The sequence below is a fragment of the Aedes aegypti genome, chromosome 3, assembly GCF_002204515.2.
Source record: "Aedes aegypti strain LVP_AGWG chromosome 3, AaegL5.0 Primary Assembly, whole genome shotgun sequence".
In the NCBI taxonomy this organism is placed as follows: domain Eukaryota; kingdom Metazoa; phylum Arthropoda; class Insecta; order Diptera; family Culicidae; genus Aedes; species Aedes aegypti.
The window spans coordinates 297,338,433-297,351,545 of record NC_035109.1 but is presented as its reverse complement, the minus strand read 5'-3'; the positions used below and the strand labels follow the sequence as shown (position 1 = coordinate 297,351,545).

Here is a 13,113-nt window from a genome sequence, read left to right as displayed (position 1 = left end):
AACCACCCCTCGAGAGTGCTTTACGGGCGGGGGATTGTGACGACGAGAGCCCCCTGGCGCTACATCATCAAGATTTACCACAGGGAAGTGAAGGCGTGTCGGCATATGTGTCGGCAGACTGGAATGAACCCTCTACAGCGGAGTAGTGATAAGATAAGAAAATGTAAACATAATCGAACAAAAAGATCTATTGCAGTATTGAACACATGCAGGTCTAAAATTTCTATAATTCATGCAAATTAAGTTCTTAAATCTATCAATTTGTTCCTAAATTAATTACTATTATGTACAATTGGTTCTGGTGAACAGTGAAAACTATACAGTAAGTGAACTACTTTATTATCACGATAATTTGTTAACTAAATGAATTTGTTCCTATGGACAGCTTTCTTATTAACCTAAATTTGATAAAACCTAAAGGAGAATAGTACGGCAAAACTGATAAATTTGTGAGTAACACTATTGAATTATTTATAAATTGTAAAATCCTAAATTGCAATAAAAATTCTAGCTAAAGCAGTTCCCAAACAACAACTACGAGTTCTGTTGTGCGCTAAGAAAATCAGTTGTAACAGTGGTGATAATGCCTCTATCAACTTGGCTGTTTTTCTCCGTCAGCTTGTGAAGGATTATTATCAGAGCGAACATAAAAAGTATTATTTTTAGTATTTTGGACGTAATATTAAACTATGTTTTCATAGTATTTTTCCCATGCTGCTATTTATCAAGAGTTGGTAAGAAATAGTGAAATTTAATTCACAAAACATATAACAATTCGCCAAACAACTAGTTTTCATTTTGCAGATCACACCGAGCAATTTCCTGGACCAAAAGTGATCCAAAATTTAATGAGGACTAATTAATTCTTCTGTTATTGGTGAGTTCATTCATAGATTTATTATGTTTTGTAAATTAATGCGATATTAACCATGCACATCTTTTACAGAAAATTCGAGCGATGAGGAGCAGCTGCTGCATGTGCCGCCATGTTCGATCAGAGATAGAAAAAGGCAAATACGGGCAAAACATTCACTATCGGACTCCACTGCATTAAAAATTGTTGTTTATTAATGGACTAAAACCGCAGTGAATTATCATATAAATTATTCTTTAATAAATAAATACGATTTATGTAATTGGATAATTGGTGAATTTATTTTAATTAGGTTGGAATAAATATCGGGATTGTTCAAATTTACTGAACGATAGCTGTCTTTTTAAACGCATCGCATGGTAAAACAAATGACTAGGAAGCGTTCTCATGATTACCATGTAGCATAGTAATTATGACTGATGCCTCGAATATCATCGACATGGTAAAAAAGACTACACTTCTCGTTTGAAATGAATGTGTAACGTAGTCTGCACAAATCAAGTGGTGCAGTGTATTTATTTTAAACCATCAACATGGTATTTTTACCGCAATGCTGTTCTCAGTGTACACCAAAACTATTGTTAATATTTGTGATACCCAGTCATGGGTGTATTCTACAAAAACATCTAAGAAGCGAGAGCATTTTGATGTACATTTGATATGTGTCTTTGGTCATACTCCTATTTATTTTTCCTATAAAATCGGTTCAGCCTCACTTGACCGGGTTGAGTCTATTCGTGGCCTTGGAGTGATAATGGATAGCAGATTGAATTTCAACGAACATATCTCATTGGCGGTATCCAAAGCGTTTTCTGTACTTGGTCTCGTTCGTCGTCATTCAACGTTCATCACCGATATCTGCGCTCTAAAAGCCCTGTACTGTTCTTTAGTTAGAAGTATACTGGAATATGCCGCCCAGTGTGGGCCCCGCGCCAAGTAACACAGATTTTGAAAATCGAGCGCGTTCAAAAGTACTTCATTAGGTTTGCTCTCCGTCAACTCCCCTGGGACAACTCTTCAGAGCTGCCCCCATATTACTCGCGCTGCCTGTTAATCGACCTGGAGACGCTTTCCGCCAGCTGCAACGCGTTTTCATATTTGATTTGCTCTCAAATCGCATTGACTGTTCTGCCCTACTTAATAGTCTCAATATAAATGTCCCTTCTCGCATCCTCCGAAGCCATAATGCATTGGTTCTCCCAGTTAGTAGGACGACTTACGGGTTCAATAACCCATTTTTATGTTTGTATTCGTGCTTTCATCACTATATTTCATCTGTTTGACGTTGATATAAGTAAAAATGTGTTTGTTAGTAGGATTAAGAATATAGATTAGAATAGCGTACAGTCTGTACGGCTAAGGCCAAAGATGAAGAATCAATAAATAAATAAATACTTGCAAGTTGTAATAAAAGCATGGGCTTGGGATTATATTTTCCAGGAAGCGATGAGTTTTGATAATTGATCGCTGTTGTTGGTATCTTTGATTAGATTTTGGGTGAATTTCAAAGCAATGGCAACCTTTTTATTACAAAATTTAGATTTTGTCTTCTGACCTAAAGATTCTGGTTAAACTACTGCATAGTACGGCTATCACTCATCAAAATTACTTTCACTTCGGGAAAATATAATTTCAAACTGGCGAGAAGATTACAAACTGAGGGTGGGTTAGGAGCACAGTCAGACCCTTGAATGTGCAATGTGGGGTAGTAATTGGGAATGCCATTGACGGTTTGTAATCTTCTACGAGGTTTTCGAAAACCAACAGGGCGCGTGCACCGGGTTGCGGATAGGAGCAAAGGGAGATCAATAGCATCTACTTAAAATAATAGAGCAAAAAGCCGTTCCATGATTAGGTAATGTTTAGCGATCTTCTATGGTGTTCTAGTACTATAAAATTCTTCACTCACTGGGAATTCTGGCCTTGATAATATCCATAGTGATAAAAACATAAAATAATACCTAATACTGTAGTAATAAACGAAATAAATCAAATCTTCTATACTTGACAAGGTTTTGAAGACAATCAATGAGTGAAAGAACTACCTATTAGAAAAGCCACATCAGCTAAGGCTATACATATACAAATGTTGGTCATAGGGTCATGGCGAGCATTCGGTATGTATGTCTATGATTGATTCTTATCTAATAGGGGCACTAGAAGACCACGCGGACAATTTCGAAACAAATTATTTTTATACATCGGTCTTATGATCCGAAAGGCTCAGCTATGCTGTAATGTCATTTTTTAGCTATTCATTAATGCTGTTCAATTGTTTATTATTCTAACAAAACTACATAATTACTCATTACTAATCACTGTTCCTATATTCTCTCTTTCTCACCTTCTTATCTGTTGCATGATTATGATCATTACTAATATAATGCATGAGCATGCACAATAAGAATAATTTCAGAATTGTAAGCAGTCAATGGATAACTGGATAGAATAGCTTCGAAAAGGTTGCACAAAACAGAATAATTCTGGTCAGGGAAGTATAACCATCATGAGTAAGTAACACATTTCATTTTAATAATATCAAATATTTTTATATAAATCAGCACCGCCAATCAGTGAACTGAATTATAATTTTATATCTGTACATGATAAAAACAGATAATGTTTGTAAAATTGTCACCATCGATTGAATTGCGTTCTTTATAGTAATGTTCAATTATTATCAAAAGCTCCTAAAGCGTCGCATCGTGCCATCAGCAGTTCTTAGCATCACTCTCATATTGTTATTACTTTGTTGTTTATTAAATTTCTATAAAGCGATCAGCTCATTCTTTATTACTTGTACAATTGTTTGGAATTTTAATAAATCAAACCAAACTTCAAAACTCAAATTAAATTGCTCTCAGCACATTTACATTTTGCAGCATTAATCGCATTACTGTGTCAAGTCTTCTCCAATTTCCTATACCCTACCCCAACCCTTCCTATCATTTCCGATGGTGTTCAAGTGGTCCGCATAGACTATTACGGCCATTACCTATCCCTACCCCCGGCTTTGGACTGACTTGCGCTCTCATTGCCCCACCAAACGCTGCAAAATGAAAATGAAATGAAAAGTTGTAATAAAAGCATGAAAATAAAAACAAATATTGTGACTTTACAAGCATTTCAAAAAAAAAAATTCAAATAATAGTTTGTAAAATACTATCAACAAAATAAATTTAATTAACTCATTACGCGTGGTAAGGTTGGATAAATTGTTGGTGAAATTATGAAAAAATCCACGTGTCAATGATGTATCCATCTTTACTACGCGTAATGAGTTAATTATTATAATAACCATGCGGATTCGAATACCAAACACCTGAATATATGTGTTAATATAAAAAATTAAATTGCTTTCTTACAGAAGTGATCATATAGGGAGCCGGATCCTATGCTTGGTACTTTTGATTCACTTCGGCAGTGAGGGTTTTTGAAAGATATTGAGCTCATATTTGACTACAATATGCGTCGCATTGAAGTGCTTCTTCTTGCAAAGTTTCAGATAATTTGATCGAGAAAAACCGCCCATGCCAAAGTGAATCATGGAAGTGCCCAAGTAGCTCTGCACCGTATGTACTAGAAAAACAGGAATTTGTTCCTTCGATTTTGGGATTTTTGCGTCGGTATATTCTATACCTCGATAATTCTATAGGTCGATGGTACCTTGAATATCGAGTTATGGAGAGTCGATTGTATTATAAAATGAACTTTATCAATTTTTAGTCTTCGTGTATATCTAAATCATTCCGTGATTCAACTTTTAATAGAAATTAAAATAAGTTTGAATTTTTTTTTTTAATTATTCTTGCTATTTGGGTAGGGAAGTTATTAGAAAATCTTACTTTGCCATTGCCGTACATTTGGGAGAGGTAGCACCGGACAAAGCATAATATTTGGAGTCCATGTCTTCTCTTCACAAAACCAACATATCATATAGTCTGGTCTGTCTCAACACCGACCGTTTCATAATCATTTTAATTTTTATTGAATATCCTGTATAATTCAGTTCAACGACCTATCATTCTTCAATAACCTTTCGATGTAGTGAATTGAAAAAAAAAAAGATAAAAAAAACAATTATTTCTATCTTCCAGTCAAAAGCTGTTGGACCTGTTGGTGAAGGAAAACGACACGTGGCTGTCGACGAATGCCACCTGGGTGCAAAATGAGACTGAACTTCCCCACGTGGAGTGTATGAAAAAGGCTGAGATAGTCAACAATGAGGGAATGCACCAGACTGTTCCGATACGGGTGATCACTGCCGTAACTCCGATCCCGACCATGTACACGTGGGCCCCTACCCAGCAAAACTTCATGGTTGAGGATGAAACCGTTTTGCACAATATCCCGTACATGGGTGACGAGGTCCTCGATCAGGACGGTTCGTTTATCGAAGAACTGATTAAGAACTACGACGGGAAGGTGCACGGCGATAAGGAGGGTAGCTTTATAGATGATTCCATTTTCGTTGAATTGGTACATGCGCTGATGCAGTACACGGGAAGGGACGTGGACTCCAGCAGCAATGATAGCACCAAGGTTACTAGAAAGACTGCCGTTGACGAGACTGCCAAAGACCCCCTGCCTTCCACCTCCAAGGTCAAGGGGAAAACTGATACTAAGGATGATAATGCAACAGACACTGCCAAGGAGGAAGGACTGCCCAAGCTCAAGCTAGAACCGTTTGTAATTGTTAAGAAGGAAGTTATCGACGAGAAGCCCTTCCCTCCGCCGATAATTTTCCAAGCCATCAGCTCTCAATTTCCCGACCACGGCACCCCAGAGGAACTGCGCGAAAAGTATATTGAGCTGACCGAACGTGTCGATCCGGAACGCCCTCCTGAATGCACTCCCAACATCGACGGACAGAGGGCCGAGTCTGTGTCGAGAGAACAGACACTCCATTCCTATCATACGTTGTTCTGTCGACGATGTTTCAAATATGATTGTTTCTTGCACCGTAAGTATCTCTAGGGTAGAAATTATCGCACACTTAGTTGGGTTTTGGGAAATTTGAAGATAATGATCCTTAGTTGAAATAACTTTCATCTTTTCGATAACTTTGGCTATGAACCTTTGTAACTAAATCTTGATCTTCCAAACTTCGATGAACTTGTTCGATATATCACAAAACACGTGTACTGAAACACTGCTCATTTGGCGCCGCAGGAAGTCACGTTGTTGGCCAGTCGCCGAATCGTAAGTTACACATCCAACGAAAAAAAAACGGAGATTCTGCCAAACGATCATTCTCACACGGATAGTTGTCTTCTTGTTTTGTACCTACATGTTTCAAGCTCTTCTTGGAGTTACCAAAGCAAATTCAATGTCAAAATCGTTGCCCAAATCTAAACTAAAAAAAAACTCAGCTCATATGTTTCTCTCATTGGCGCAGATTAATGTGCCATCCTCAATCAATCAGCCACCCACAAAGACACGCATCATCTCAACATCACCACCGTTTAACTCCTGTGATTATTTTTTAATTGGTTGATGATTGTTTTTCATTTCCTGATTGGTTCGCTCTGATTGGAAATTTGATTCCCACTTTACTTATATAGTTAGTAATCACCTTAACGATAAGCTTTTATAGTTAACAAACTCTTTGCATCGAAACTAAATTTCTCATGATACTCTATCTCTCCCATCACCCAAGCGATCATGCATTTAGAACCAGAAAAATTGGCATCCATTTTGACGATGGATTTGTAGAACATGGGATTAATCAGCACTTTTCATTCTGTACACGGACAGGTCTTCAAGCTTGCCATCCGGGTCCCAATCTGCAGAAGAGACGTTGGCCAGAGCTGAAGCAATCGACGAAGCCGTGCAGTGCCGCTTGCTACATGTTGCTGGTGAGTAGTTATTAGGGTGTAATAATTTCATTCCAGACCAATTTGGGATCCCAAGCAACAGATGAAACATAACCCTACCTTTCCGGGGGTAGCAGGGACGAATGTCCTGGGGCTTAACGGACCCCCCTCCCTCCTATGACCTCTACGAGTTGGGGTATTGCCCAGGATGTGGTGAAGTTCATGCTCATGGGCTCTGATAAACCTTTAATAAAACCATAACTGGGCGGTAGTAGGCTCAAAAGCCATTACCTGACTTGTGCCGATCCGGCGCTGAACATAGAACCCCATGAAGGACTATGTCAACCCTAGCATGGCCTCCCTGCTTGCATAGATAACCATGGGATCACAAAGACGACTACTCCAGTGGAAATGAATTGCGGCTCTTAGGGGGACCCATAAGAGATGATCCATCAAAACAAACAACTAGCGGAATGTGAAGTAGAGGCTTCTGGACCCATAACTAACTGGCTGAGGTTCCCACCAAGAAACGAGGCGATCAACATCAACTTAAGTGAGAACATTGTGGACAAAAGCCTGTGACGACGGCAGGCACTGGCCGCTTCAGTGCAACATGTGAGGTGATCGGTGTCCCGCGACCAATCGAGGCCATGGATCGATTGCTGAGCAACTCGATGTCATCATCGAGTTTGTTAAAAACAAAAGCGATTCACTCCGAATTCCATTACCCCGGATGTACCACTACCCCGAATTCCATCACCCCGAATGTTATTTCTCTGAATTTACAATTATCTTGACATTATGATATTGATGACATTCAGGGTAATGTCATTTGGGTTTTTGGAATTCAGGGTAATGGCGTTCGGGTTAATGACATTCGGAATAATGGGATTCGGGGTAATGGAATAGAATCACGAGAAAGCCAAGGCACAACTTGACAAGGTAGAAGGCAAAAGAAACGCTAAGTCGTGCCAGACTGGAGTGTTTTCCTTCACAGGCAACGCGTATATGTCAGATCATATCATTCGATACGTGATGCGAAAGAGGGGAATTTCCGAAGATGAATATGTGGCGAAAAGACGCATGCTTGCTAAGGGAAAAGTGATCTACGCGGCTGTCCTCCAGAGCGGACAAGCTGACACGAGCCGAGCCGAGGCATTTAGATAGACTCGCTCCAGGATTGTCCCACAGTCGATACGACCCATTAAAACGTCTGCAATTGTTAAAGCTCTGAATGTGTCCCTTCTGTTCCGGAGGAGGTCCAAGTCTATCAATCGGCATCGACTCTCATAGCTCGGCAAGTGGAATGGATCTCTCCAAGGTAGCTTACGGAGTGCGAATCGGAGAAATCGGCGTTGAACAGATTCGATCCTTTCTGCGCCATTATTATAAATAGGACTCCAAACAGCGGAACCATATTCCAATGTGGAACGCACGAGAGAACAATAGAGTAGATGTCGGAGAAATTCTTGGCGATTCTAAAGATGAATCCCAAAGTCGTTGACGCTTTACTGACGGTATACGAGATATGCTGTTTATACGTTAACTGTGAATCAAGGAACACGCCCAAATCCTTGATGTGATTCACACGTTCAAATTTCGTGCCAAGCAAACTATAATCGAACGTGATTGGTTGCTTTTTTCTACACTGAAACAAGCGTTGCAGTAATGAGAACCATGAACGTGTTTTTAAATTTACTATTCCAACCACGATTGAGCTATCATGAACGCTTTTTATTTGCGTTTCGTTCCCTCTCAATCCAACCGCGTCGATAGCCGAGCGGCTAGCGTTCGCGCTTGACAATCGCCAGATCCTCGGTTCGATTCTGGTCTGCTGCAAGTTTTTAACCATGATATAGTAATTTTTACTATACAAATGGTGCCATGGTAAAATTGAATGCACAAAATATTCTAAATAAATGCGAATTTAGTCTGCACAAATCAAGTGGCGTTGTGTATTTAATTTAACCCTATGATATAGTATTTTCAACCGCAACGCTGTTCTCAGTGTAGAAAACGTGATGATGGAGCACTTGATGGGGTTCCATTCAGCGAGCACCAATTGGCGAAACTATCAAGTTGCTGTTGTAGGTATAAACAGTCGGCAACAGAGCATATCCGTAAAAATATTTTCAGGTCGTCTGCATACGATAAGCGGGGGCCTTTGATAACGAGATGAACGTCGTTGAAGTAAAGCAGAAAAATCAGTGGTCCCAGGTGGCTTCCTTGTGGTATACCGGATGTAGCGTGAAAACTGTCGGAACTGCAATCGCCTATCACAACTCTTACCTGACGATTGGTTAGGTAAGAGCCGAACCAGCTCAGAAGATTACCGCAGACGCCAAATCTGTCAAGTTTGGCAATAGCAATATCGTGATTCAACTTGTCAAAAGTGGCCGACAGGTCAGTATATATAGCGTCAGTCTGTACTCGAGCGATCATACTGTCGGTAATGAAAGTGGTGAAGCACAGTAGGTTAGTGGTTGTTGAGCGGCCGGCGGTGAATCCGTGCTGATCGGAATCCAGCAGGTGCTTGCAGTGAGAGAGCAAGGGTTCCATTACAACAACCTCGAATAACTTCGACACAGCACATAAGGACGTAATACCACGGTAATTATCCACGTCGCGTTTCCTTCCTTTTTTATGCACCGGGAACATGTTTGCCACTTTTCAACAGGAAGGGAAAATTCCGGAAGAAAGACATAATCGGAATAAACAGCAGAGCGGTGCAAGCAAATTTCCGATATGCTCTTTGAGAAATGCTGAGGGAACTCCATCTGGTCCAGGATGGTTGGACGATTTTAACTGCGAAGCGGCCCTGGATACTGCATTGATATCCAAATCAAGACTCCCCAAAGCTTGGCCATTCATGGGGACATTGTTGGCTGCACAAATGACCTGATCATTGCTTATACTTTCCCCGCTGAATACGCTGGCAAATTTGCTAGCGAAGAACTGACAGATTTGCCGAGGATTAGCCATTCCATTCCATCGAAGAAGGAAAGCCCGATTCTTTGCGCTGCTCATTTACGTACTTCCAGAACGATTTTGGTTTGCGTTTAAATTTCAGTTCTATGCTCCGCTGGTACTGCAAAAAACAGTGACGACTGACACGTTGGTACTCGTTGTTGACTCTCAGGTAGTAGCTCCGCAATGAAGGTGTCCGATACTTTGTATATCTCCTTACAGCTGCTCTCTTGACTGATTTCAATTTTCGCAATTCGCTAGTTTGCCATGGAGGGCGGGAGTCATGATGGACAACTTTCTTCGGCACGTGTCTGTCTATGACGTATGTCAAGATGTGAGAAAAAGTTTGCGCAGAAGTATTAATGTCTCTGAGATCGAGAACGTTATCCCAATTGATGTCGGCCAATACGGCTGCTATACTACGGTGATCCGCCTTAGAAAAGTCATATGACACACCAACAGGACAGTTGTCGAAATCATGGGCCTGGTTATTCTCAACGGCAATAATCAACGGAGGGTGGTGCGGTACTGCTTTTACAAGCTCACAGGGTGCTGCTCCAATGAATGGAGCTTGGTCTTGCACAGAAACAAAACAAAGATCCAGGCTACGATTATTTTCGTTGACATCTTGGGAAGATGATCGATGACTAGCTCAGTTTCGCTAGCCACGTTGAATATGCCTGCACAAGGACATCTACGGCTATAGCGGCGCTTTCAAGAATGTCTAACAGCTCTGCTGTAAGTGCAGCTAACGCAAGCTCCTGGCCGGCGTGGCGCTATCCATACTAAGATATGGAGGACCAATCAGGTGAAAAACTAATATTTCTATTGGCGCTTAGAACAATCAGAAATCTGAAGTGCATAGGATCACGTGCTTAAGGGTAGCAAGTGCTTACCGAACGGTTTCTAAAGAGGCCGTGTACATTATAGCCGGGATGACACCGATTGGGCTCATCATCAAGGAAGAAGTTCAATGCGTCAACCAAACAGGTACCAGAGGAACCCGCAATGCATGTAAAGAGACAATGCTCAGAGGTTGACAGCAGGAATGGGATAACTCCACTGAAAGTACAGTAAGGACCCGATTTTGTCAGCCCCTCGATGAATTTTAGGCTGACAAAATGGGGAACCTGGCAAAATTGAGTCATTTTATTTTGTTCCTGTTTTTCAAATTGTGACGTGTTACATGGTTACATGGACTTTTAAGAGAGCAATGGACATGGGCGTAGCCAGTTTTTTTGTCTGGGGCTCCCCCCTCCCTTATATTGGTCATATCGATTTTTTTTCGCTTTTAATAAAAGGCATTGCCATTGCCTCCTCTGGCTACGCCCATGCGTGTATGACATCAAACATCATCATAAACTTTAATGTAAACGTGGTAAAACATGACGATTACAAATGTTTGACAAATTTAAAATAGGCTGACAAAATCGGGTCAGTACTGTATACGAAACCATCGGCTAATACCAAATGTGTCAGATTGGTATAAAAGAAACCATGGGGAAGTGAACTTCCACATGACGCAGTTTCTGTCAGGACATGGTTGTTATAGGCAGTACCTGCATAGCTTCGGGCACTTTGAATCTCCTGCGTGCCACAATTGTGCTGGTGTGTAGGAAACAGCGGATCATGTCGGTTTTAGTGGGTCGTCGTTGGTGCGGCATCCCCACACTCTGAATTACCTTCTCAGGCGTCTGTTTGCAGATTTCCCCCACGTAAAAAAGTGCATGAACCGTTAGATGTGTGCCAAAGTATGGTGATATGTTTCACAGACAGATATTGCACCTTCTACTTCAGCACCGTAAAACCCTGTGATCTTGGCCATGAAACCTTATAGAACGATAAATTTGTATTGTGTTTATGCTTTTCAAGACCTTTTCCTCTGGTGGCCCATACTTTCCCTATCGAGCCTAACGGATACCCCATCCTTCCGTGTACGCACCATACTTTGCTCACTTTTGAAAAAGTTGTGTAAAAAAGTGCTTTTTTATTTGATTTTAATTTCATGGAAGCATATATTTAGGTCGCAAGGAAGAATGAAAAATTAAAACGAAGAAAATATTGCTATTTGATGTTGGGTGCGTACACGATAGTTATGCTCTGATCCTGAAGTTACTGTTCTCTAACGGTTACTCATTTCTACGTAGGATGGCATGAAGGAACGTCTGGCGGTGGACAACAAGAACAAAACCCCGATGGATTCGGGCAACGAGGCCAGCTCTGAGGATAGCAATGACAGCAGTCGCTACAGCAAGGAAGCTCCTTTCGGTTCTAAGGATCCCAGCACCACCAACGGCCAACGCAGTAATGGTAACGGGTCGGTCAACAATTCCGCCACTCTGCTAAGCCTTTTGCAGACGGCCGACGAGGAATGGAACGGTTCGGACAAGTCATTCTTCCGCACGTTACACAAGGTCTACCTTAACAACTACTGTGCCATTGCGGAAGCAATGCTTATGAAGACCTGCCAGCAGGTGTACATGTTCGCTCAGAAAGAAGCCGCCGATATCCCACTAATTGAGGCCAACAAAGACAACACCCCGCCGCGCAAGAAGAAAAAGAAGCACCGTCTGTGGTCGATGCACTGCCGTAAGATTCAGCTCAAAAAAGACTCCAGCTCGAATCACGTGTTCAATTTCACCCCGTGCGATCATCCGGGTCAGTGCGATACCAACTGTCCGTGCATTGGGGCTCAGAACTTCTGCGAGAAGTTCTGCAACTGTAGCAGCGATTGCCAGAATCGCTTCCCAGGTTGTCGCTGCAAGGCGCAATGCAACACCAAACAATGCCCGTGTTATCTGGCCGTGCGCGAGTGCGATCCGGATCTGTGCCAGACTTGCGGCGCGGAGCATTACGAAATCTCCAAGATCACCTGCAAAAATGTTAGCGTTCAGCGTGCTTTGCGTAAGTTGTTCTAGTCAAGTTTGTGACCTATTTCTAAGAATGATTTCTTATCCACCCAACAGATAAACATCTCCTGATGGCACCGTCGGACGTGGCCGGGTGGGGAATATTCCTGAAGGAGAGCGCCCAGAAGAACGAATTCATCTCGGAGTACTGCGGAGAGATCATCTCGCAGGACGAGGCCGATCGCCGGGGAAAAGTGTACGACAAGTACATGTGCAGCTTTCTGTTCAACTTAAATAATGGTGAGTAGAATTTTGGAATTTGAACAGCTACTAACTCTTGGACAAACTCCATTCCTGCCAATGTTTTTATTAGCAAAACAACAACTTATCTGACTATAATTCCATCCACGAGTAATTAAAATATTACGCCTAGAGGTTTCTTTGTGTATATCTGAAAAAAAAAATCAGAAATCACTCTACACTAAGGGTGTTTTTAAGGTCTTTTTAATTCTACTAAATACACCGCCCAGAATTCCAATAGAAATCTGTCAGGTGCCAATGATTGTTTCAAGGAATTTCATTCGGATGTCTTATAAAGATTACTGCC

At 41.3% G+C, this 13,113-nt stretch overlaps 1 protein-coding gene across 2 annotated transcripts in view; it reads left to right on the top strand.

The window, feature by feature from the left end:
* The window catches only part of LOC5577466 (histone-lysine N-methyltransferase E(z)), a 29,379-nt gene that overhangs the window by 15,557 nt on the left and 709 nt on the right, over positions 1-13,113 (top strand). Inside the window, exons 2-6 of one of the 2 annotated variants that reach the window (XM_021854812.1) lie at positions 4,972-5,837; positions 6,047-6,076; positions 6,632-6,732; positions 11,805-12,561; positions 12,624-12,806. In XM_021854812.1, the coding sequence (XP_021710504.1) occupies positions 4,972-5,837; positions 6,047-6,076; positions 6,632-6,732; positions 11,805-12,561; positions 12,624-12,806 (1,937 nt within the window). The remainder of the gene's footprint in view (positions 1-4,971; positions 5,838-6,046; positions 6,077-6,631; positions 6,733-11,804; positions 12,562-12,623; positions 12,807-13,113) is intronic. The other variant, XM_001663344.2, reaches the window with a different exon arrangement.